Source organism: Corvus hawaiiensis, chromosome 14 (genome assembly GCF_020740725.1).
Source record: "Corvus hawaiiensis isolate bCorHaw1 chromosome 14, bCorHaw1.pri.cur, whole genome shotgun sequence".
In the NCBI taxonomy this organism is placed as follows: domain Eukaryota; kingdom Metazoa; phylum Chordata; class Aves; order Passeriformes; family Corvidae; genus Corvus; species Corvus hawaiiensis.
The window spans coordinates 7,570,893-7,597,952 of NC_063226.1; the positions used below are offsets into that span (position 1 = coordinate 7,570,893).

At 45.1% G+C, this 27,060-nt stretch overlaps 1 protein-coding gene across 6 annotated transcripts in view; it reads left to right on the top strand.

The window, feature by feature from the left end:
* The window catches only part of GPC4 (glypican 4), a 242,327-nt gene that overhangs the window by 198,074 nt on the left and 17,193 nt on the right, over positions 1-27,060 (top strand). For all 6 annotated transcript variants that reach the window (XM_048318490.1, XM_048318493.1, XM_048318492.1 and 3 more), the window contains 2 exons: positions 7,538-7,696; positions 21,438-21,829. In XM_048318490.1, the coding sequence (XP_048174447.1) occupies positions 7,538-7,696; positions 21,438-21,829 (551 nt within the window). The remainder of the gene's footprint in view (positions 1-7,537; positions 7,697-21,437; positions 21,830-27,060) is intronic.

Here is a 27,060-nt window from a genome sequence, read left to right on the forward strand (position 1 = left end):
GTAGGCAGAGGCATGTTATGAAAACTATTTCATGCCTAAAGAATTTGGTGATAATGAAGAGAATTTGCATTTCCTAAGTTCTCACTCAGCAATATCAAGGAGGGTTTTTTGGTTTTCTTTTTTTAATTAAGAAACAGCTCTTGGTTTTCACTGAAGGTTTCTGTCTTAGCTACAGCCAGGGAGAATCCTCTAGTTAACCAGAGTTACTTCCTTTTCAGATTTGCTTAAATAATAAGTTTAATTATGTAATATTTTAAAATTCCTTTTTCCCCCCTTGCCTTATTTGTATATTCAGGTCTTTGTGTGGTTTCTCTCTCTTCTGAAGTTTGCAGAAATGTATTATCTTCATCTGTCTGGTTTGTGTTTGGTGTGCCACTAATTGACTCAATATCCTGTTTGTTGGAATGAAAGCGGGCTCTATCCTGGCATATTTTTCCAGGGTGTAAAACCTTGCAGTATTCGGGCCACCCTGTCAGGTAGGAAATTGTTGGCTGTGCTGTGGAAATGAAGCAGTGATGTTATTTCACCTCAGGTGAGTTGGGTTTTAGCTTTTAATGAACTCTTTAAACCTCACTGAAGGCAAGACCCTGCATCCTCCTTGCTTAGACAACACCTGCAAAGGACAGAGTCCCCAGCCCAGATGTGCTGTAGAGAGTTTTTGGGTTTGGTCCTTGGGGTCCTCCACCTGAACCTCTCTGTTGCTCCATCCTCAGTCTGAGAGCAGGGCAGGAGGGAATCTCAGTTGACCAGTGATGATTCTCTGGGCTGGTATGGAGAGCAGAGACAGATCTTTGTCTTTTGTCTGGGGCTGAAGAGCTGGGTTAGGAGTGTGGGAAGGGCTCTCCTGGTCTATCCCTGCCCAGGAGGGATATCTCAGAATCACTCCGGGTGACCTCAGCAGACAGCGTTTACCCAGACTCTATCCTTCAGGGACTGACTCTGTCATCAGGTCCAGGATGAGCTTTGCAGTGGTTATTTGGACATGGGTGGGTGGATGCCAGAGCCCTTTTTGTGTCCTAAGTTGCTCTTTCTAGTAGAAAATTAAGTTTCTTAATGTGCATTTGGCTTAATATACACACATGGATATAAATCTCTCTTGTTCTCTGCACTCCCTGACCCTCTTGGCAGTAAATTTGGGAACCCAAAGCTGTCAACAAAGCAAAATGGAAAAATAGAAGCCAGACAGACCGTGGTTGTGTACGTTATTTTAAGTAACTGTAGGTATGCACTATGGAAATAATTAGGATTATTTGTTGTGTTGAAGGGAGGTATGTCACTGAGGTATTGTGTGCACTGCCGTTCCCATGCCTGTGAGATGGATTAGCAGCTGAGTTAACAGATGCAGTAAAGCTCAACTGAAAATAGTTCGCTGTTGTTAAGTGTAGGTGAAAGGGATTTGGTGTGGGTATCAAAGAGTGTATTTTGACTGCTTGACAACTTTGCAAAAAAAAAACATCACTATTATAAGCTTTCCCTGTGAGTCTGGGAATTTTTTTTTTGTGCCATTAGAGTAATCAGCAAAAAACTGAAATGCACATTGATTAATAACCAAAGTGGAAATGCAGGGAAAACAAGTGGCTTTAACATTAATACAGCAAATAAACCATTTGTATAAAACGGTTGCTAATTGAATGGGATGTTAAATATGCTGCACGCTGGCACATGGTGCCAAACTGTGGTCCTTCCATAACCCTACCAGTCAGCTTTGGGAGCTGACTACATGGTGAGGATGTCTTCTGGCTTAAAAAATCCTGGGTGGTTGGGGGGAAAAAAAGGTTCAGGTGGGGATGAGAATCCTTGATGGTTAAATCCAGAACCAAGATCTTCTGTGACTGTGAAAGGGCTGGAGCCCCATGCCTGGATGGGGAGTGGTGCTGGCTGGTGACCTTCATGGTGAGGACCTGAGTTAGGGAACATGGGGTGTGCTCTCTCTTCTGGTGCTTTTTATGTATGAGATCCCAATAGGAATTACTAATGTTTTGAGGAGGGAAGAAAGGAAAGCTGACTCTGGTTGCATGGGCCTTTAGAATGGGAATAGGAAATGATTCACGTTGGAAAATGGGGTATGTTGTGTCTGGTGATAGGTGCAGGGAGGCTGCTGCACGAAATACTTCTCTTGGAAGTGTGCAGTTGAAATAAGGGTTTGGGATGCTTGTAACACCATGCACTCAGAAGCATCAAGGGAAATACAGCCCTAGATGTGCCAGCCTGGTTTGCCCTGCTCTGATCAGCAGCTCTGCATCATTTGCAGGATGTGAGCATAGGAGTCTTAACTCTGCTGCCCTTGATGGATGTGTCACCACTGTTAGCAGGACCTCAATGCTGTTCTACATCCCTTCCTTCCTGGCACATGACCATCTCCACAGGAGTATTCTCCCCAGTAAAATAAACACAAGGCTGACAGCAGCACAGCTTTAAAGCAAGTGGAGAACACTGACCACCCAGTGAAAAGAGAGCTCTGATAAGAGGCATCAACTAAAAATTCAAGTTTCCCGCTTCTGCCAGGCAGAAAGCATGTCTTGAAGCAGTGTGTGTGTGACAGCCAAGGTGGAGGTGATGGAGCTGCTTTGGGGATGCAGTGGTACCACAGAGACAGATGTTCACAGCTTAGTTCCTTTAATTTCATCTGGAAATAGTTAAGTGCCAAGACTCTGTGCATTTTGATAGTGCTATTTGTTAGCAGGTCTCTAACAACAGTGTAAGCAGTGATTATGCTGTGGCTGTGCTGACATCCCATAGGGATTATGGCAGTGCTGTTGAAGACGGACAAGAGCTCATGGTCCATTCCCAGAGGTGCTGAGCATCCCCAGATCATTTTGTAGCCAGGAAAACTGGACATTTTTGGTATTTTGGGTAAATCGAAGGTGATTGGATTGAGTGGACAGTTCGGTAGCTGTGTCTGTCTCGATGACTCTGCCAGAGTAAATCACAACCTCATGCTTTTCTTTCTTCTTCTTGCCCTTGCTAATGTGGGGCTGAAGCAGCGGAGCTGTGCTCAGGTGTGATGCTAGTGTTTCTTGTCATCTTTGTTGGAGGTTTTGTGAAGCTTTGGTAGCATGTCAATTATATATGATGGGTGGAAGCCTAATATTCTGTGATAATTAGAAGGCAAGTCTAGTGTGAAATTGGATTAGGGCCCGGCATTACAGTCCAGGATTCCTTTGGTAGTTGGTTCAGAGGAAGTCATAAAACTCCTTTAAAGATGACACAGGCCCATGTGTGCTAGAGGGGAGAGGCAGAGCACAAGGCTGAAATTCTGGCCCCGCTCTCAGGTCCTCAGCAGTGTTTGCCTACTGCTCTTCCACCGCCCATCCTTACCCCAGCCTGATTTCTCACATGGGAGCAAAGTTTAGCAGTAACATCTCAGACCATAAACCACTTCTGGCTTGTTTACTGAGCTCCAGTAAAGGGCTGGGCTATGGGGGGAGCCTTTTAAAGAAATACCCACTGCCTGCCTCACAGTGAACTGCTCCTGAAGCTTAGGTAGTTTTGCAGTTAGGTGTCCATAAAGTATGAACTTGGGAAAGGTGAGGAGAAGCAGACTCGGAAGGCATGCTGGACATTTAGAAAAAACATTTTGAAAAGGTCTTGGAAAATTGTTCGGTAAAGAGAACCTGCTTTTCAGTATCATGTAGCCCCTGAGTTTGCACTGCTCACTTACTCATTTGATGAAACCTTGTTTTTCAACACATTGCAGAATAGTTACTTGATTTGGGAGAAACTCTGTGTGCCTCGAGTCTGCTAAATGTGGTGTTTCTGTAATGGCTTAAATCATAAGTTTGCAGGATTACCTTTCTGAGCACATTTCCTTGGATGTACAGATGGTAACATCATGTACCATCACATTTCTATCTTTAAACAGCCACCTCCATTCCCCAGAGGTGTGCTGTTAACCAGCCAAAGGAGCAAGTTTCTTTCATGATTTTTGGTCCCTCGTTTCTCTCTCTGTACTCATACATATCATAAAATAAGGAAAAGTCTTGCTGCAGGAGGCCATGGGAAAGATCTACTGCAAATCCATTGACAAGCCATGGTGATGGTGTGCATATGCAGCAGGTATTTGGAGTCAATCTCTGCTACTTGAGCTCTTTTGGCCATGCAGCCTGCAATGTGATGATTGCACACCCTGCCAAACAATTCAATAAAAAGCCTAACTTGAAAGGAGGCTGTGGCAGAGTTATATTTTTGCTGTGCTCACATGATGATAAATTACAAAGGTGCTGAAGTTTTCACACTCAACAGTAGATGAAGAGTTGCCTTGTATGGGCATTGTTTGACGAGTTTTAACTTGGGAAATAATTATTGCCGAATGTGTCCTTGACAGTGAGTGCACACCATGAACGTTCTTTACAAAGTATACATAAACATTAGATCTCTGCTGAGTACGCCTAAATATACATATTTTTCACTCATTTTCCTTAGGGGAGTTCACTGCCAATTTGACAAAAAGTGTTGGCTTTGATCTTGGCTCCAGGTTGGTGTTTGTGTGTGCATAACTGGTCCATGTTCACATGGAGCTCTCCAACCTTCATCGCTTCCTTTCCCCTGGTTGTAGCACTGTTGTGTTTGAAAGCTGTTTGGTGATGTCTTGCATTAGGGTCTGTCCCTGTGGGTTGAGTCCCGTGGATAGATCCTGAATGGATCAGCGCTGATAGCAGATTTAAAAGGCCAGACATGAGATTTCTCGCACAGTGTTCCAGTGCCTGTTGGTTGTTGGTGAGGATGTATTCTTAGGGATGCGGTTGTGCTAAGGACAAACATCCCTGTGGGAAAACTGGGGCCCCCAGTGTCTTCCAGTGACTTTCCACTGGCATCTCCCACTGGGGTGTAAGAAAACTGCAAGAAAAGCAGCCCACAAACCTAAACTTTCTGGTTTTTAAATGCTGGGTAGCAGAGTGCATCCTCCTAAGATTAGCACTGAGTAGCCAGAGAGCTCCTCAGCTCCAGACAGAGCTAATTCTTGATCATGAGCCAAGACCACATAGTGCTGACATGACTGAGAAATATCTTCCATAATTAGATTGCTTGGTCATTCATTTTTGAATGTCTGAGTTACATTTTGGAGTGTTATTTCTTAATGATCAACCAAATGGGATCTGTGCAAGCTTGATTTACTGTCAGTAGTGCTCTTGCTTGGCTTTGTGCATGTGGCCTGGGGAGGTACTGTCAAATCTGTGGCAAGATTATTTACAGTAATGTAAATAGATGTGAAACTGATACCTGTATTTGTGAAATACATTGGGCTTTTTTTTATAGTAAATAAATTGGAGAAGTATTTTAAACCACTGTATTAGGGATCCTAGGGCATCTGTGGACAACTTCAGAAGTGTCTGTGAAGTGTAACTAGAAAAAGAAATCCTGCTATCAGTAGGTTTGAATTTGCTTTGACACTATTCATGGTTTGCATTGTGGCAGAGTCCTTAGTCCTGTATTGGAATTGGAGCAGAGATTCAAGGTGAAATAAAGCACTGATACTTGGGTAATTTCTTATTTTAATGCTTGCTGGTAAGGTGGGCTCAGAGAGGAGTGCCCAGGTGTGCTCCAGGATGGATTTAGTGGGCAGGATCTGAAAATCCGGGTGCACCCCTTCCTCTTTTTTAAAGGACTTACGAAGCTACCTGGAGCTGCCTCCCTTAGAGCTGTGTATTTGCTGCTGGAGGTGCTCCTCTGAGACAGAAAGAAGTAGTCCATGAAAAAAAAGATACATCTGTAAGGAGTCAGTGAGATTTTTCTGTGTTTTCCAAAAGCTGTGCTTAAGCAGTGCTGCTTCCCATAGCAGACTTTGAGCTTTCTGTAATTGAAGAGCAGTGGATGGTCTTGTGCAATAAATTAGCCGTGTCAGAATTATCTGCTGGTCAAGGTCTCTGTGTAGATACCACAGAAAACAAACAAACCCTATAGCACAACAAGGAAATAACATTTTAGGAGGAGAGGTACTTAGGAACTATATATAGAGAGAGAGGTAAAAATGTTTGTGTTGTATTTAAGATGGTCCTGAAGTGTCTGTAAGAAGAGACACTAACCTTTCTGGGCTAGGAAGTCATGCAAAGTGATACAAAGATTCACTATCAGAGCAAAAGACATAGTTGAGAAATCTTTAACAAGGCAGGCAGAGCTCAACCTGTTGTGTTAACCATGGGAAGGCTTTGAACTGTCCAAAACCTGCTTTTGTTTCCCTAAACCCAGTTTTGATGCTCTAGCAGGTAGGATAGATGGCTCTTCCTTTAGTGTGTGGTGCACTGCCTCTGAGGAAGATGTTATTTTCTGCATGGGGGCTGCTGAGTCCTTTGAAGCTCTGACAGTGAGTCTCTGAACCTCCACGGTGGTTGGAGGTCCTTGGCAACTTCCAGGGTGGGAGCAGGCAGGGAAGAGCCTTCCTTTCTCCATCTGTTTCCTCAGAATGAAGGATAAAGTCTGGCATCAGGGTGTGAAATGGAAGGGAAGGCAGCAGCTTACATGTTGGCTGTGTCTTTTAAAATACCATCTGACTTGGAAACATGAGTTTCTCATCCTGGCTGCTTGTTTTGATTGTACCTTCTGTGTTGTCAAAGCTTTGTACAATTTGCCCAAATTTGAACCACTTCAGCATCAGCCCACCTACTTTGTGGTGCTGCTGCCTTGTGGAGCCTGTCAGAGAGCTGAAGCTGAAGACTGCTCTGGGTTTATCTTGGCCCACAAAACTGGACAATGGCGTTTTACGGGTGGTGCTGGAAGGGGGCAGCTTCATTCCACACTGCTGCAAGGCATCTAAAAGCAGATTATATGGATCCAGATCCTATGTCCAGATTGTCTGAGAGATTTTGAAATGGAGCTGTTGCAGATACTGAAACACTTGGTGATGATCTCTTTGACCAAGCCATCTTGAGCCAGATAACTCTTAGGAGAGAATTATCTTAAGGAAAAAATATCTGAAGTCTCCAAAAACAAGCCCCCTGTTTCCTCCAGGACAATGACACAAAACCGCAAAATTGGGAGCAGGGAAATATAAAGCGTTTTCATGAACCATTGCATAAAACAAGTACAATTTAGTGTTGGTGACAACTGTGCTTCTGAGAGAGACTACTTCTCCTCTGATAATTGGACAGGGGAGGGGTGAAGTAAAAGGCACTTATCTGGACAAAAAGGGCCATTGCCACTGATATTGTATACTAGCTGAATGAACTGGAAGTATTTTAAAATACTCAGGAAAAACTTAATGCAAGTTACCATATACAATATATGTATATACAGGTCAATTTTCTGGTTCTTCAAATTATACTGAACAGGATGAGTATCTGTTTATTCTGTTTATTAACTGAATAAGTAAGAGGACACTTTTTAATGTTCTTGTAGAAAGACAAGGTTTTTACATGTGTTGCTATAAAGTTTTCTCTAAAGAGTCAGGTTTTGACGTACTTGGTCCAGCACTCACAGAGGGGGGGGATCTCCTTGCAAGGAAATGGTGCTGCAGATCCTCACGCACCCTGCCTCATGAGACCTCTTTTCTCTGGCATAAAGAGTCCTTTTAACTTGGGATATTTTCTTCTCTGCTTTTCAGGTGACCACTTGAAAGTCTGCTCACAAGGCTACACATGCTGCTCTCAAGAAATGGAGGAGAAGTATAGTCAGCAGAGTAAACAGGACTTCAGAAACGCCGTCGTAGAGCTTAGCAATCACCTACAAACCGTGTTTAGTTCCCGATACAAGAAGTTTGATGGTAAGTGCAGAGACCTTGAACTTGATCTTCTTGGGATAAAAATGTAAAAAAATCCCCATCGTGTTGTTTTCTATGCAGTAATTCTGCTCTGTCTCCCCCTTTGCTGGGAAAGTTCATGACTCGGCTCAGAGGGCAGAGCATGCCTTGTTTTGCAATCCTGTGAGAGAGAAGTATTTGCTGATTATGGCTGCTTGTATCCCAAAGAGAGAGATCTTTCTTTCTGATTAGTCTTTTGAAAAGCCATTTTGCTCTAATGTAAGATTGCAGTTGGTTTTGTTGGTACATCCCCGCAGCATGTGTAATTGTAACGTGCACATCTTTCAGCCCCAATCCACAACAGTGCTGATCTTTCCCAGCATGTTGTGAACCCACAGGATTTGTATCCATCTCACTTTTAGCCTTTGGGGCTAAGCAGAGCAGCAGATAAACACAGAGTGGTTTTGTGTGGAGGCTGAGGGTTCAAGTGTGATGCAGGGTCAGAACCATAATGAACAAGTCTTGGCTGAGTTCCTGTTGCTGGAGTGATGCTAACTGCTGGCAGATAAGCAAATGACTGGTCTCGGTATTGCCCTTGGGTCCACAGTGTGTCCTGTCAGACTGGCTCTCCATAGGGCATGCCTAGCTCATGGGAGCTGCAGGAAGAAGCTCCCTTTGGAGGTAGCTGGCACACAGCCAGCACTGCCCACTTTGCAGCCAGGTGCTTTTTCTTTGAGAGCACCTCTGCAAACAGATGAAGTCGATGCCTAGACATTGGGCACAGCACCCAGCTGAGGTCCCAGGGCATCTCTTGGTTTGCTGCTGAGCTCTTGCTTGGTTCCTGTGGCACTTTGCAGGTGCCTCAGTGCTCCCAGACACTGCAGCCCACTGTGCCTGGGCATCTGGGGAGGAGGAGCAGGATGTCAGGCTGCTGCTTGGGTTGTCCTTGTTGGCTGGGGAAGGGAGGTGACAGACAGTTGCACATGGAAGTATCTGATGACTCAAATGGACTGAGTTGCTCACACAGTCCTGCTTATACATCACCATCACACTCTGTAGTAAAGGACAGTTCCACTGTACAGCTCCTCTGGACCTTTTTTCCCCTTGTTTGGTCATTGGTTCAACCTGAGTTTTTTGTGAATATCCCAAAGTCTGTGCCTTGAACCTCCCAGTGACCTCCTCTGCACTACTACAGTGGGTAGCAGCTTCTTGCTTTCAAAAGGGATTGGCACTAGGGTGAGAGAAAAAATCCCTGGGTACAGAATTGCTGTGAGTCAAAGTAGAATTATGCAATCTTCTTGATAGCATCTAAATCTGCTGGCTAAATATTTCCCTCTTAACCTCTGTTGTCTCTACCTGCTGGTACCACCAAAGGGTTGATAGAGGGAGAACCATAGTGTCTAGACTTGCAAATTTATTGAATGCAGAACAAGATACTTAATGAAATCCAGCCCATAGATAAGCCCTTTCAAAGAGACCAGGGGAGCAGCATCTGCTTCACCTTAAATGAACAACGAGGCTTTTTGAAATGCTGTGTTGAAAACAAAGAGCACGCACAGGTCGCTGACGTGGAGCAGACATCCTGTGAGGTGCATCTGCCCCTTTGGGGGAGGAGGGATGGCTGTAGGGCTGTGTGGGGGCAGGGGGACATTAAGCCAAGCTGAGATGGATGCCTGTCAAAGCACAAGGCTTCAAAATAGGTGAGCTTTGGAAGGGAGCCTGCACAAGCTGTTCTGTCTGCTCTGTGGTTCTCCTGTCAGCCCCTCAGACCATCCCCTGTGCTGGTCTCACTCTCACTTTAGCATGGGAAATCCTTGACTGGCAAGTCTGGAAGGGGATGGTGTTGTTCAGCTGTTCCTGAAAGCTGGATTTACTGTGCCTGGCCTGTCCCTGAAGGGTGTGTCTCTGCCTCATACAAAACTAATGAAGGAGAATTGGCAACCTCCTCAGCCTGTTCCAAAGCTTAATGACTCTGAGTGCTAGTATCAGAACTAAATCTTCATTTGCTGCAGACAAAACTGATTTAGGGAATTTTTTTAATCTTACCTGGGGTGGAAATAGAGATGAACTGATTACCACCCTCCGTCATTTACTTCTTGGGAGTCTTTTAATCATGACTGCCTCTCTCCCTCCAGCCCAGTCACCTGGAGGCTGAAGGCACACCTTCCTGCTGGTCGCTGGGGCAGGTTGAGGAGTCTCCCATCTGAGGTCCTCAGACTCTTGTACAAAAATGCCCATGACTGCTGTGTTTTGTTTGTTTAAGAGCCTGCTGTTGAGTGTTTGGCTGCTTGTGGGATGGCATTTCCTTCTTTGGTCTTGGTGCTTGGTCATCAGATCAGCTGTGGTCAGTTGTGTCTTGCACATTTGAGTTCTTCTTGCCCAGCATAATTCATCCCACACTTTTTGATCTAATGTACCCAAACTACAGGAAGAAGAGGCAATCAAGATCCATATATTTGTCCCGATCCCTAGGGATGAGACTGGAAAAGGACACAATCCCTTCCAGAGCTGCTCTTCTGCATGGATGCAAACTCTGATTTTACTGTTTGCAGCTCTTCAGGGCTTCTTTATCACTTGTAGCTAAATCCATTCAAATGGAAATAAAACTGACAAAAATGAGCTGTACACCTGCCTTGGTTTAACATGAAATCCTCTGTGCTACAGCTGTGCAGAGTATCTGAGTAGGCAGGATGAGTTATTACAGAGATCAAATTCACTTCAGCAAGTGGAATGGACACTTCTCTTGTGGGGTGACGCATCCGCGGGCTGTGATCGGCCACTCCAGGATGCAGCCCAAGCAGCAAACACTGTCGTCCAGCCCTTTGGAAATGTGGGTTCTCTGGCTGCTAATCTCCCAGCCTTGACATTCAGGTCCGGGAGGAGAGGCAGACCTGTCCTGCCTCCGCTATGTGCTTGACCTTTGCAGCAGTTGCTGCTGCAGAAGGACAGTCCAAGTGGCGGCATGTCCTTTAGATGAAGGCTGGGATGCCCTGCGGCTTCTGGAGCGTTTTCATCAGCTGTTGCTGGTTGGAACTGTGTGCTGTTGGAACTGTTGCCAGAATTGCTCTGATCTGACACCAAAGCCGTACAGAAATGGATTATCTCCTCTTAGTTGGGAGCATGGAACAAGTTGCTGATTATCCGTCCCTGAAGGGCTGACCAGGAGTCATTTCGGCTCCCAGTGCATAATGTAACAGCATCAGATCCTCTTGTGCATATTTGGTTTGCAGGCACTGGGAGAACTTGTGAACTCAGGAGTCCCATATCTTAATATATCCTGTCTAAATATTTGCTTACAGCACACATATGTGTGCTCCTGGAGGTCTCCCCTGTTGTAATGTAAACCATTAGGCTGATGCCAGTGTAGCAGTAGGAGATGTGTTTTCAGCACAAGGGAAATGCTTTTTTGTTAAAATGAAAAATACTTTGTGAGTTGTTGGATTCACTGTTGCTAAATGATTTTAGAGGTGAAGATTTGCTGGTTTATCTTAGATATGTTTATGGACTTCATTGAGAAATTAGTGGGTAAAATTTTCTGGCCATGTAAGCATCTCTCTCCATGACAATGACATTCATGGGAAAGCTGTAACTGACTGTGGTGACATCTCATGCCACAGAAGCAGCTATAGCAGTCAGGGATTTAAACACCCCCTCCCTTTTTTTTAAATAAAATCCCTTGTGCCTTGTCTTATCTTCACAACTTAGTGCCTTCCCCTTCCCTCTCTTGGGGATTAATAACACTAATAGAATTAATGGTGACATTAAGACTGCATAAATGCTCAGTTCCATGTATTAAATTTGAACTTTCACCTCTTTTGTCCTTTGAGGCTGAAGCTTTCCGCGCCAGGGTCTGTGCTACCCAACAGTGCTTTGGGGAGACTGCTCAGCTGTTTTGAGGCATTGGAGCCAGGATAGGACATAGCCCATAACTCTTCTGCAGTGTTTCCGTTGTTCTTTTGCTTCCTAGATAAGATGCTCATATTTTTACCTTTCAAAGGCACATCCTGAATCTCTTGGAAGACGTAACTTTCAAGCACTTGTGCCAAGCCCTTTTCTGGGGGGAAAAATAGAGGGGCTGCTGAGTCCCACAAGCTCCTTGTTTCTCCTGCCCCTGTATTTCACAAGCACTTTTGCTGTTGCACTTAAAGCAAATTGTGTCCCTTTCTTTTGTGCACTCCAGACTTAAGTAAGGCAGCAAACTTCTGCAACCCTCATTGTACAGGAGTGAAGAGGGAAGTGTATGAGATGGTCTGTCTCTGGGCTGGGCTGGCAATAGGTTTGGTGTTGCCAATGCCCAGACGAGAGAAGGATTTGTATAAAATGGTACAGCGCGAGCCTGCATCTGGGAAACTATTAAATGCTGAGAATTCAGTTTCTGATCCAATCTCCCTGAATTTTCTGTTAGCATGTAAGATAAAACAAATACAGAAGTGTAAAAGGAAACCCGTTGGGGACAATAAGCAGAAAGAAACCAAACCCAAGAAGAAAGAGCTGGCCAGGGATCCCCAAGTCCATGGTGCACACAACCCCTCTGCTGTACAGGGAGTGGGCAAAAGGGCTGGAGAGGGATTCCTGTTTGTGGGCTCCATGTTTGTATTGGGCAGGGTAGCTTCAGACACAGAGAGTGATCAGGATGAGCATCTTTGAAGCATCCCAGGGTGCCTTTGACCTTCTAGTGTGAGCCCTGTGTTACTCCTGCGTGCAATGAATTTCTCCAATAACTGGTGTGTGGCTGAGTCCAAGAGACTGGTCAGGAGAACATTGGCGAAATACCTTCCAAACTCTGCTGAAACTGGAGGAAAAAGCCTGGAATACATTTCTGAATTTAGTTTTTGTTGTTCGAATAACCCTTTGGTTCCAACTGCTGTCTCCAGGTACGAGTTATCAGGGAGGTGTGGTGGTGCAGTGGGATGCACAGGCAGGATGTATTAATAACTGGGAAGGAGACAGAAAGGACAAGGGAAAGCTTTTGGTGTTCTCCTTTCTGCTGCTTCAGGCAGTGTGGAGGCAAACAGTGAAAGACGAGCTCCACAGGTGCCCGGCCTGCTGCTCCTATAGTTAGAATTTGGCAGCCCATCAGGGTGCTCTGCCCTACCAAAATAACTGCCCTTTGGGGACCTTAATCTCATGTTAACTCTTTTACTGGAAACTGCCTGCAAGAGCAGAGACCTGGGCCCTTGTCCTGCTCCTTTGGCAGGGTCTCCCCATGCCTGTGGCACCCAGGACTATGGGGTCAGTACTGGCTGCCAGCACATTCATCTCTGCAGGAGGCAGCTCCAGGTGTGGCACAACTGGAGCACTAAGTGGACCTTTGCTGTGCCAGAGCTGCATGGAATTTGAGCTTCTGAATAAACCTGTGTGGTGGGAAGAGCTCTCCCCTTGCCACCCACCTTCAGGCAAGTGTGCTGATGACCACGGCATCGTTAAGCTACAAATAATAGAGTGGTTTGGTCTATGTTGCCACTCACATCAAGGTTGAAGGCACAGCCTTGTTCTGCCCTCTCCAGAAATGGATGGCATCAAACCTCATACCAACCAGGGCAGAAAATGTTGGGAAGATACACTTCAAAGACACCATTGTGGAAGAGGCAATCCTTTGGACTTGGTTTCGGATTGATGCTACCCGGGATAGGGAGGTAGTGACTGAGGAGAAGCTGGACGGAGCAACCACCAGCACACTTCCTTTAGAAAATCCCACTTGTGGGCTTTTCTTTGTGATTTCCCACTCACTGCAACAGCACTGAAATAAATTGTCTGTGCCTTGGAAGTTTGTTTATTCTTTGTTGTTGTTCAATTGGCTCATCTCCATCTGGAGGTTTTTAAGGAGATACATACACCACCACGATTTTTAGTCATGTCCATTGATGCTTGTCTGACAGCAGTGGGAACCAGACTTCTCGTTTGGGGATGCTTGGAAAGATCCTGAGGTCAAGTTTAAGTTACCACAGAAGCAGGAAATCTCATGGGGGGAGGTGAAGGGGGTTCCTGCCGTGTTGGTTAGGAAGAGAAAAAAAAAAGATACTAGGTCTTGTAATTCAGCAAAGACTTCAGCAAGGGGCAAAAGCAGTTTCTGTATGGGCTTGGAGGGATCTTATGTTATCTCGGGTCAAAGCAGTTCTGCTCTTAAGGTCACAGGTAAACTGCTCTTATCCTTTTGGCTTTTTTTCCTAAAAGCAAAGATGCAGGCAACAGGCTTAGTACTTGGCCACAGGAAACTGTGCCTGGTGCTCTCTGGTTACTAATTGCTGTCAACCAGTCAATGAGCTATTGTTTGTCTGTTTAAAATTAACTCTCTCTTCCTCCTTCACACACAAAGGAGCCACCAAGCCTATGTCCGTAGTCCTGGTAGCTGCTCCCCTGGATGCCCGTTTTGGTGGTGGTGGTTTGGCTTGGGGGTGTGATAACCCACTGGTGCAGGGCTGGAGCTACTTTATTAGTGTTTAATGTACTGTAATGTCTTAGTGTCCAGCCACTCACATGCTGGCTGAACAAATAAAGAGACAGCCCCAGCTGGAAGAGCTCTCCCTGCAAGTGTAATGAGGTGAGGGTAACTGAGGTAATGGGAGCAAGAAAGACATCCCCACTTGTCAGTAGTGCAGGCCCTCCTCACACTCTGACAGCAGTGGGAAGCGAGGCTTGGGAAAACACAGTACGTGTGAAATACCTTAGTGAATGTCCCAGAAAGCTCCTTTGAGTTGGGAGGAGGTGGGAGGCAGCCTGAAGGAGCTCACTTCCAGGTGAAGTTTGGGCTGGGAACTTGGTGTATTGGTACCAAATGGATGTGGGGCAGAGGCCGAAGCACTTGAGAAATCACAGGTGTGTCTGAAGAGATTGAGGAATGGGTGCAGTGAAAATTAGACATGGGGGGGAGTAGAGGGAAGAGCAATCAACGGAGGAAGAACAAAAACAGCTGCAGAGAGGTGCACTGAGGAAGAGTACTATTGAGTTGTTGCAAGGAGGGGGATGGAAGTGCTGGGAATGATGGACCTGCTGCTTGGGGAGGAGGTAGCAACATGGAAGCAATGGGAGAAAACTCAGTATAGCTGACCCAAAATGGGAGATGTGAGCAGTGGCAGTCCCTGAAACCAGGGATGAGGAGGCTATGAAGTCTGGGTTTATCCTGCTGCATGGGATGTGGCAGAGCAGGATGGACTAAGAGGGACCAAGGGCATTTCTCACTGTTTTACCTAATTCGTGGGATGACTAGTACATAGAGCAGCATGCAATGTGCTGCTCTTTGTTTCTTGAATCACAGACAGCAATCTCCACATTGTTTGTCCTCCTCTATTGCTCCTTATTCTCTAAAAAGCTCAGTCTCAGTGTGATGGTGGTACGCAGTGCTGTGTGTTATCTTCTGCCCTGCTCTTCTGGACTTCTACGAGTCCCACAGTGCTCCAGAAACCAGAACTTCTTGAAATCTTGTGTTTTGGTGGTTTTGGTTTTTTTAACCTATGAGTCTGTGGCCCAGTTGTTTTTGTTGTCTTGACTTTCACTAATCAAGCAAAGTTTGGGGAGATGTTGTTCCTCCCAGCTCTGCAGCGTTCACATACTGGGGCTGTTGGCTGTGACACTGGCAAGATTTAAGCCTGTACTTCTTCAAGCCCTGTGAAAGAGCTCTTCCCATGTCAATAAGTGCTAACACGTGTTTGAAAACAGGACAGATAAACAGCTTGTGGATCTGGCCTGCCCTTCCTGAGTTCATATTCAATAAATGTGTTAACACTACGTGTTCATCGGTTTCTCAACACTGCCAGAAGAAGATTGTTAAATTAGGGTTTGTTTTTCCCTGGTGGAAATTACAAATGCTGCATATGCAATAAAGGAAGTGAAGGCATATTAAAAATAATGGAGCACATTTAGAAAAAAATAATTGCTCTTCTCCCTTTGGACTAGGTGGCATGCCTTTGTATGGCTTCAGCCTCCAGGTGAAGAGAGCTGTGAAACATTTGTCTCTTTTCTCCCAAATTTCTTTTACCTGTCTGGATTGAGTTTTGCTTCACATGGTAGGAGCAGCTGCAGGGTGGAGTTTGCATCTGCAGATGCACCTCTGGAAAATGCTGGGACGGAGCTGGCACCAGCCCTTCCATGGCACAGCCTGCAAGGCCGTGGCTCGGGCAGGAGCATTCGTCTGGGAATCCATCTTGCTGTTGTGGACGTTTTATGAGTAGACTTTTTAAGGAGAAAATACAATTAATCTCTTTGTGGCAGTGTTCTCCTGTACACACTAAAAAGCATAATTGTCTATACAGACAAGCAAATGAAAGGTTTTGGTAAGACAGACGGCCCTTGATTAATCATAATCTGGATAACATATTAAGAGTATGCTCAAAAAGCTGGGTGGTAAATTATCTGAAACTAATTAATGGTGCCTGTAAGAATTCAGCATATTCAATATGCATACTTGAACCTGGTTTTATTTGGTTTTTAAGGTGTTTGAGTAATTGCACGTCTACCTGGAATCTCTTTGTGTAGTTCATTTGCAAACCTCAAACAGAATAAGGCAAATTGAAAACTCAGCTCTAAACTAAGGAAATCTGGTGCGTGGGAAATGCAGCATGTCTGGTAGCTTTTGGGAGCAGAAAGGTGTGTGGCAGCACTGGTGTCCTTTTTGGAAGGGCACCAGCACACCTGAACATGGCCAACAGACGGGTGCCTGTAGCAAGCACATTGGCTCAACAGCCTTGCTGAGCAAGATTGGATAAGACTTGACCTTTTTTTGCGCCACAGTTAAGGTTTCCTTTGTTCTATAAAACGTGGGGGTTTTAGGTGCTCAGCCCTGGGTCACTGATTATTTGACTCTTTGCAGTGGCTACAAGAGGAGTAGGTGTGGTGCTGTGAAGCACTGTGCCTCTCTGTGTGAAAGTATTCCCTGAAATAAATGTGTTTTGCTCCTGGAGATAAATTGAAAGTACAACTTTACACTCCTGTGGTGGTCAGCTATGGATTCAGCCCTGAGGACTCTGCCTCTGGGGCAAGGCTGAGGAGGCTGAGGACAACAGTGCTCCGGTCCTGACACAGGGCAGGTGGTAGCAGGAGGCAGCTGACCAAGCAGTTTTGCAGCTTTTTTCTTTGTTGCCAGTGCACGTACAGAAACATCAAACCTGTCTGTGGGTGAAGGGGAGTGTGACCCTTTGGTGTGTTCATCTCATTTCCAGGACCTGCCTTTGATTTAGGTAGGACTGTGCCCTACAGCACTGGGCTCTCGTCAGCAAAAGCCCCTTTGTATGAAAATCCCACTCTTGAAATATCTGAAAATGTTAGCACAAGGAATAGGAAATCACTGCATCCCTTCTTACTTAAAAAAAAAGTGAATATTTTCAGATGATGCCTGTGAATCCAAGATCAAAAATATATTGGATTTGAAAGTCGAAAGAAGTAGATGTATTGTCTGGAGGTGGGATTTACTCTGTCTCGCAGTGGGTGGAGTGACTGTGTTTCTTCAATTAGCTCATGTATCTGTAATTTGGAAGAAATATTATTCTGAATTATTCTGGCAGTGGAATCTGATGTCACGTGGAAGCACCGTGCACTGCTCTCTTGCAGTGGGTTACTGGCAGGGCTGGTCTGCCCTCAAGCTGCAAAGAGGTAATACATCTTATTACCTGAAAAAAAGGAAAATGCCAAGTAACTATGGTTATGTTTCCCAATGTGCTCTTTTGAAGAAGGATTTGTTCAAAAGCAGAGACTTTTTTCCCAGGATTTTTATTGCAGAGATGGCACATATGTCATATCCAGTCTTTCATACCATTTCATGACATCTCTAGACTTTCACTGAGTGGTGGGCATTTAAATTCTACCCTGAAATTCAAAAATGTTAAAAGAATAAAAAGAACCCAGAGCTGTAGATTGTCTGACTGCTGATTACTCCCTTTTCTGTCTCTACAAGTTAATTGCACTGGAAATGTCATCTTCCTTTGAGTATCAAAGCCCATAGCATGCGCAGGATTAATTTTGCAATACAGACAAATTTTAAAATTGTTTCTTGGCATTAAGAAAGGTTTAGGGGCTCTGGTCCCACCGGACATCTCGACAGTGCTGGTTCCCTCAGTCCGGAGCTCGTCCTCCTGGGCATCGCCTTGAGTGAGAAGGTGACTTTGCATCAGCAGGACTTGGCTGAGGTGTGTTGAAGCAGTACAGCATGGCTTTGCTCCTCGGTCAGGTTGGACCAGAGCTGGCTATCCATGTTACCCAAAGTGTTGTCTGTGGTTCATCCTCTCTGTGTAACCCAGCCGTCTTTGCACACTCTGCTCTTAGGACAACCAGGGAGACCTTCGAGCCATGTGCTGCTCTCACAGGTCAGTCTGTGAAGCCCTTCCCAACCATGTGTGTGCTTGTGCCTGTTTGTCGACAGAGGGGCCAACCATTGTGGAGGGAGTTTAAACAAGATAACTGGAGGGAAGACAGAGCCTGCCATCCCTCCAGATAGCAGTGTCTGAGAGAGCACCGGCAAAGTATGATTTGTCATCCGTGAAAAATGTTTGCGTTTGACAGCTTTTCACAGGATGCCTGTCAGAGTGATAATTTAATGAGTACAGATTGCTTGCAACACAGCTGTAAAATGTGCTTTTACAGTGCTGTAAAATAAGCAACTGTGGCCTTTGTGTGTTTGCTTTGTTTGAGAACAAGTCAACTTCTAATACAAATGAAAGGTGGTCATTTATTTTACCCAGCAAACAGTCAAGACGTAAGAGAGGAACCTGCCATTTTTCTTCTTGTGGTGGCAAGGTTAATGTTGGGTTATGTTGGTGTTTGCTAATCAGCTTATTTCTATGAAGGGTAGAATTAGTATCTAATTAGATATAGGGAGTTACTAGTCAGATTAGCATTTAACTCATAAAAAGGTGTTTCAGGCTTTTTTTTTCTCGTTGCAGACATCTGTGCCCGTAGTTTGCATAGAGAAAAGATTAATGTTCCTCCTGGTGCCCGAGCTGATTTTTTGATGTGGAGATAGAAACTGAGGATGCAGACTTATACTATGCCAGTAGCTACACTAAAATATATCTATATATATTATTTAATTACTGCTGCTGACCAGGTTAAGAGTGCTGTGCATTGCATGGAGGAAGGTGCCATGCACATTCCACTGCTGGATCCATCCCTGCTTGCTGGTGTCGAATGGCCCTTCATCCCCAATGCCATGCTTGACATCACCCCTCCCCACCATCCCAATCCCATCTCTACCCCAGGAGCCTCGAGGTGCCAGCAGTGATACCCAGGGGCCAAGCCACAGGTGCTGGTCACTGGGGCATCTTGTCTGGCACATTCAGGAATACAGGCATGTGCTGGCAGGGGTGGATGCTGACTCCATGCTGCAGACACACAGCCTCCTGTGCCCTCCTCCCCTTCTTCTTTGGGAACTGGCACTTGAGAACGGGTGTTTTCTGTCCATGAAAATGATGGTTGAAGCTTGAGCCAGAGGGAACAGCTTTGCACGTGCATGCTGTCTCCTTCAGCAGTGCTGCGTTGGGCTTTTGGAAGTGCCTGGGTTTGGTGGGAAGTTTTAATTTCTTTTATTTACCTTCCTTTTGGGCAAGGAAAAGCTGCTGGCTGGAAGGCTGCAGGTACACAGGTATTTTCTGCCAATCAGATTTCAGGGTTTTTCTCAGGATAATTAATGAACATACCTGGTTCTAGCCCCCTTGAAAAATTGCTAAGAGATAAGAGCTCTAAAGCGTGGATACAGTTTATTCAACTTCCACTTTGGAGTGTAACCAATAAAATGAGTTTGGGCAGGAGAATAAATTGGTTGTAGTAATATGGATGTATTACTTAAGATAACTTTCTTGTCTTAAAACATTGCTTTGGGTTCTTTAGACTGATGGTTGGAGCTATCTGATAGATTTGCCATCACTACAATTTCAAAAATCTAATTCTTTTTAAGAGTTTGCTGAAACATCTGGCAGGTTTTGTGCCTGGTACAAAAGTATTTAAATAAACAACTTATTTGGTGATACTAAAAGGTCTGAGCAAAGAAAGGAAGTGAGCGTTCAAAATGATTAAGTGAATTAGAAATTAATATACACCATGCTAATCTCTATAGTATAAACTCAACAGAAAAAAATCTTCCTGGAGAGGAAATGCCAGTCATGGGAACGAAAGTGGAGGTTCCTGCTGATATTGGACAGAGGACATGTTGGGTGTTTGAAATCAATCTCATCTTCCCTGGATCATTTCGCTTGTGCTCCTAAGAGGCTGCATTATATACAGACATGTCAGGCACTGAACCCTATGACTTTGTTCATCAGGAACTCATGGAATGTTTCAGTTTTTCCAGAAAATGTTTTCTGTGTTAGGCTTTGTTTGTACTGGAGCACTTTGAAGACGAAAATCTGAACTTCAGCATACTTTTAATGTCTTTTAACAAGGTTTAAATTCACACTGGGCCAAAATGTCCCCCCCACCTTCCCCCTTCTAACAGCTTCTGGCTCTAAGCATTGCTCCTTTGAGGATTTAGAAAACCACAGAGGCATGTTTTATTAAAAAATATTTATTGAATATGAGTCACAGAAAAGCAGAGGTCAGAATCCTCAACTGCTGGTGGCATGCATTAAATAATCTGCTTCCCTACCCGGCTGTGCCCACTCCCCAGGGTGCCAGTGCTCCCTGTGGGGCTGGAGCAAACAGGCGGCATGGGAGGCTTTGTCCCACTGGCATCTACCTTTGCTCTCCTTAGCTGCTCCCCAGGGCCATAGAGCAGGGAGTTTTCTTCCAAAATGGCCCAAATGCTTTTGGCCTAGTGGACCTCTCCCGTATTTTTTATTTTATCTCATCTATGCCAAATCTCCAAGGCAAACCTTTGTGGCAGGGTAGTTTGTGCTTAGACCCATGTGCCAAGGCTGTGGTGACGTGGTCTTGGCAGGACGTTTTCTTTAAACTGCTTCTGAAGTGATATCATCATCAGGTCTATTTGTTATCAGTGTTGGTGACACATGTGGCACTGCCAAGACATTGCAGCTGCCACTTTCTGGGCTGTCCAGTGCTCCTGGAGAGTGAACCAACGTGGGGATCTGCTTTTAGAAAGTGATAAAAATCTCAAGCCCTATCTGTCCTTTGTCGTTTGAAAAATCTCTTGTTATTGTGCCAAGTGTTTAGCCCTTAGATTTTGAGAAAATTCTGGTGTAATTGTGGGGGTTTTTGCACTGCCACAAACATCTGAGGCCTCTTCTGCAATCAGGACCAATTGAGTAAGTGGTCAGGTCCTGCCTTGAGAGATGACAAACTTGAAAAATGGGAGAAAGAACCTGCAGGTAGATTTTTTAATTTGTTTTTTAAATATATTAAAATTTGTTCATTTTTGAGGGTGGTTTATGATAATCTTTGAAAATGAATTGTCAAGAACTGCAAAGAAGGACTCATTTGCGCAAAACATCTATTTAACAAAACCACCTTTTTTCTTTCCAATATGCTGTTCTTTGAAATTACATCTTTTAAGATGCCTAAATGGAAACATCAGAAACTGTTGCACTTTTTCTTGTCTTTTTGCTGACTCTTAATTATGATATTCATATTTGTATAGGAGAGATTTCACTCATACAAGTCTTCTGGCCTATAGGGAGTTTCAGGGATGAGTTTATGAAGAGTAATCAAAAATTTTGAGATAAAGGCATTGTTTGAAAATTTTTGGGGAAGTCCTTTAATTTTCCATTTCACTTTGATGATGGTCTCGTTGTGCTGAATTCTCCAGTTAAGCAGTGGTTGTAGTAGGTGTGTGCAAACAGACAACCTGGTGCCCGTGTTTACCATATCTTCTCTCCCTCTTTCCTAGAGTTCTTCAAAGAACTGCTGGAGAATGCTGAGAAGTCTCTGAATGACATGTTTGTGCGGACGTACGGCCGACTTTACATGCAGAACTCGGAGCTGTTCAAGGACCTCTTTGTGGAGCTGAAGCGCTACTACGTGGGCGGCAACGTCAACCTGGAGGAGATGCTCAACGAGTTTTGGGCGCGCTTGCTGGAACGCATGTTCCGGCTGGTCAACCCCCAGTACCACTTCACAGATGAGTATCTGGAGTGTGTCAGCAAGTACACGGAGCAGCTGAAGCCCTTTGGGGATGTGCCGCGGAAGCTCAAGCTGCAAGTGACGCGAGCCTTCGTGGCTGCCCGCACCTTCGCGCAGGGCCTGGCTGTCGCCAGGGACGTCATCAGCAAAGTGTCTGCGGTGAGCTCTGTCCCCTCACTGTTTGTCCCTGTGTCCCTTGGATCCATGATGGGCAGCATCTTTTCCTGTTGTCCTGTACCTAAAGGCGTTGGTGGTAGTTGAGTGCGGGTGGGACCCAGCTCCATCTATGTAGGCTGTGCTGTTGCGTGGTAGAGTCACATTCTGAGGACACCACTGTCCAGTACTGCAGCCCAATTCCCCAGGTGGATGCTTTCCTCCTGTTTAGAGAACAACAACAGCAGGAAATTAAATGCCTTCTGCAGTGGAAATAACCATGTTGGCTGTGTAATGGCCATATCTTCTTCTTAATATTGCCTTTAAATTACAGTGAGTCATGGATGCTACAGGCATCTGTTACAGAGCAGCTGATGATTTGCTCCTTGCTCCAGGGCATGGGGGAGAGGCAGTTCACATGAGCAAACAGCACTTCTGTGATAACAGTAAGCTAGAGCCATCTACACTGGGCAGAAGCCAATTGTACTTGGTGACACACACAGAGCACAAGTTAGATCTCAGACTTTTATAGTAAAGTTACTTTTTGGGGGGATAAACCAGCTGAGATGTGTTGGTCACTTAAATGTTTACCTCCCTCATATAAATCACCTCAGAGTTGTTTAAGTGGGGTGACTTCTTTTTTGACATGAGATTTCTCTTTAGTTTGAGTTGTATGGTATACGGAACAGTCAATAATCCTGTTGTAGTGATTATGTAAGATAACAAATATTAATGATTTCCTTTTAACAAACTCAGCTTATTTCCTGTGGGCTGTAGAAGATTTATTGTAATCATTAATTGGGGAGAGAGACGTTTACTTTCTCTTTACATGGTTGTGTAGTAATAAAATGTGAGGCTGAAAGAGTAGGCAGGAGTTTGAATCACCCCAAGTGCCAGGAAAAAAAAAAAAAGAATAGCTGTTCAGGTACTATTAGAAGGAGAATGCAGTTCTGTAGGCAGCACAAACAGCATTGTTAAATGAGATAATCATTTAACTTTCTTTGACTTATGGGGATAATATTAAAATACTGTCTCTGAGGATAGGGGAAAAAAGAAGTCTGCTTCCATGTTAATTTTTCTTGAAGAGAAATGAGGCAAACAGCTGGCAATAGGCCTGAACATGTGTGGCAGGGCAGAGAATATTAACAAGGAAGGAGTTGCTTGACTAAAGTACCCAGACTCCAGGAGTGAGTTTTAAGTTAGCAGGGGCAGGTTTAAGTCCTTGGACACCTTGACTCCCCACCTAATGGAGATGACTCTCAAGTTAGAATAATGTGCCGCTGGTTGAGGATGGGTGTGTAGAGCTCTATGTGTGACGTGGGGTCACTCAATGAGACCACAAAACCTTTCAGCCTCAGGGATGCTGTCCTGGTGGGAGGGAGGAGTGGTACCAGATGAAGTGTGGTATCTCTGTGCCAGGCCACTGGCAAGCCTGCTGACTCTGGCTTGGGGTTTCAGATTTGGTGGCACTTGTTTGTGGCTGTGTGGCAGCTCTTGTGGTCAGGGGATGGGGTTTTCACTGCTGTAGAGTGTGGATGAAATTTTTGGGTGGGAGGTCTGGCCATTAAGCCCCAGTACAGTTTCAAGAATGTGCAATTACTCGATAGGCAGTAAATGTGCCTGGGTGAGGGATTGTGTTTATGCTCCATCTGCTCAGAATTCATCAAAACGTCTCCAGACTTAACACGGAACCACAAGGGCTATGGTCCCCGCATCTGTTACGAATCAGTCGTGAACTCGAGGTGGCGTCATGATTTCTCTTTCCCTTTTGAAGATCCTTGAGTGTAGAGTTGCCTTCAACCCTAGAATTAATTGCTCAAGTGTGGAAAGCTACCCAGAGTCCCATGCAGCTGCAAAAATAGCTCACGTGCCGTGGACAATCACAGTTGCTCTACTTTCCACTTTAATTCCACAAGTTGCGCTGGAAATCCTACAACAGATTGACTTTTTCAAGCAGTAACAAAAGTCCCTGTTGTTGAATACCTAAGCTTTAGTTGCAGCAGTAGAAGGAATAATAAACTTTTCTGTAGTGTTTTAATCTCATTCAGTGGGAATCTAACATCACGTTTCTGCAAGACACAATGGGAAATCCTAGACATGAGTTTAAAAGCTGATGTTTTTATGCCTGCTCCTCTGCGGTTGTGTTTTGGGGCTTCCCACATTACATATAGATTAGCCTGGCTTTGCTGAGCTCTATATAATGACTCCATTGACTTTTCTTCCTTATTATTTTTACTCAGGAGTTGTAGTGGAATGACTGCTTATACCAGGGATTAACTTGGGCGATAAGTCTTCATTCTTCTTTATGAAAAAATGCCCAAAGGAATGCAAATTAGTTTTACTTTTAGTGTGTTTTGTGACTAGTAAGTTAAAAACGTTTAATTGAAAATCTTCAGGAGGAGAAATACAAACTACTGCAAGACCCAGCTGTGTACTTTCCCGGGATACTATCAGGAGAGCGAAGAGCACTCTACAGTACAATGGCCTTGATGGCTTTTTAATGATCCTAGATATTTTTACTTCTTCAGTAGGGAGTTACATTTCGAAGAGTATTGTTCTTGCGTGAGTTTGGGAATAAAGGGGTAAAAGAAGAGAGATCACTGAAAAGCTGCAAGTACGCTTGATTTCTGAGCCAGAATGCTAGAAAATAACTTTAAATTCAGCCTTGAGTGGATCAAAAGCTGTACCACTCTGCCAGAATACACAACAGAGAGAAAGCTGTATGGTTTTGAGAGAAAGCAGAGACTTTTTTCAAACTGTCTAAACCCCACAGTTTCAATGCTCAAGTCTTCACCCCTCAAATTCCCTTCTTTGGACCCAATATTTTCTAGATCTGTTCTGAACAGCAGATCTGCTGTTTCTGCCTGTTAGAGACATGTCCTGCCTCTGTGGTGGGCTGTGAGGGGCTGGGGGCCTCCAGTGCTTCCCTCTGTCCTGTGCTGGCACTGGGTGCTTTCTCCCTGACCTTCCTGCCCCTGCTTTCAGGAGACGGAAATCTGCCCATCCTCTAAATCACTCTCCTGCTACTTAGCCCTGGACAAGTGCTGAAGTCAGCCAGCTTAAATTGCTGCCAGCAGTGACATTTCCTGCCCTGGCCAGGGCTGGAAAAAAGGAGCAAATACAAGCCAGAGCCATGAGTGACTAAAAAAGGATGAGAACCTGCAACTGGGCAGTTCTCAAGCTGCTGAGATGTTCCCATAATTAGTTGCATGCCATTAAACCCACAGCCTGGTCGAGGGTCGTGACACCTTTGAGGGCAAAAGTGCACTGTAGGATGCAGGTCAGCTGCAGGTATGGGGTGGAGGTCTTTGTTTGTGGGGGAAGAAGTGAAATCAAGGTCTAGGCTCCCTGACAACATTTTGTAGGGTCAGGAGGAGCTGGGAGGGGAGGTCTGGCTGGAGGTCAGTAGCAGAGGCACATGAAGGCTGAAGCATACAGCCACCCAGCATTGAATCCCTGTGTCCCCATGTCTCTGCAGACCAGGATGTGTGGTTGTGACCTTCTGCACTTGGCAGTGGTGGTGAGAGTTTTCTGCCCCCTCCCCCCAGGAAATTTATACTGATAAACTGTTGTTTTGGGATTCTTTTATCACTTTACCCTCATGCCCTTGTGTTGTATAATTTGAGGCAGAACTGCTGGGAGCTCAGGTGGCTCTCAAATCACCTCCTCAACAAGCATTAGTGTGCTGAAAGCCACATGAGATGTAACTGCCACCAAAGCATCTGGGCTGCTGGAAAGGGTGTTTTAGCCTATCCTTGGGAACCCTGAGAAAGGCAGCAGCTTGAAAGCTGTATTCAAGAAATGGTGTTTAGTTCGGAAGCAGAGTTATGAGCTGTATGAAATAATGCAGTTTCATATGAGGATTACACCTGCTTCCTCATCTGCTGTCCTCTGGAGACATTAGCAACCAAGAGGAGGCTGCTGGAGATGTTCCCAGTGGGTGAAGGAGGTCAGATTTCTTTGTATTGGCATTTCTGCCTTAGTGAAGTGTAATGGTAGCAGCCAAGGAAGGAATTTTCTTCAAACTGTTCATGAAGAGAATTGCAGAGGGGGCAGGTGATTGCCTTCCCACAGGTGCTCCAAAGCTGGAGCAGGAGCCCAGTGGCTTTTTACCCCCATTTTGCTCTGAGCTGCCTCATCTTGGATGAGGCACCTGTGGAGCACAACTTGAGCTGTTGGTTGACCTGTTCGTCTGCATGAGCAACCTGAACTGTGGCTCCTGTCATTTTTGGCATGGGTTACTGAATGTGGACCAGCCTGTGGCTTAGGAGAAGCAGTGATGAAAAAAAAAATGAATGAATAAGAATTAAGGCCTGTGTCATCACAAATAGTAGGTCACCAAGATATGGTTTTGGTAAAAGTTGTGCCCCTTGTAATTACCATTTGAGGATCTACAGGTTTAGTCAGAGAGCCAGGGTCCAGCCTCCCTCTGTGCAGTTTTTGCCCTTGGTTTGACTTAAGGGGAATGTGACTGTAATCCTTTTTCAGGAGGAATTTCATGTTCCTATACCCAAAGGCTGCAATATCTTGCTTGGACAAGAGCAAACCTTGCCAGGGAAGTGACAGAAATGGAATATGTTGCTTGCATGCATTGGGAAGGGACAGGGTGGGCAACACTTCTGCTATGTGGGCAACTAAGAAACAGCTAGGGGAGCCAAGGAGCCCTTTTAGTGTGTAGCAGAGGGACCTCCAAAGAGGCAGTGCTGTCCAGGCAGCAGGTTGCAAGCCATGGGGCCAGACCGAGGGGCTGCCGTGCATAAGGACATTTCCTTCCACATACCAAGGGCAAACATCAGTGCAGAAAACAATACCAAGCACTTCTCCACATCAAAGATGACCCTGAGAAGACCTGCCAAGAATGTGACTGCATCTGCCTCAGCGCCAGCCATCTGAGGGCCTGTGCTAGGCCTTCAAAGCAGGCTGGAGCAGCAGTCAGCTCAGATTTAGGGCTGGAGTGCGTGGATGTGACTATGGATTTGGAGCCTATGGCATCATGCAGGAGCACTTCAGTCCATTGGCATGGTTTTGGTTTTTTTCTTTCTCTGCCCTGCACTGTGGTTCTGCTGCTAATTTTGAAAACAATGTGAGGGGATAATTAAGGATGGTTTTGGTTGTAGATGCCCAGATAAATGTCCCTGCTGTTTTGCTCATTAAAGCAAACGAAATTCTCATCATGGTCCATGGTGTCTGAGACAGGAAGAGGCTTGTTCCTACAGAGAAAAAGCTTGGTGTGAAAG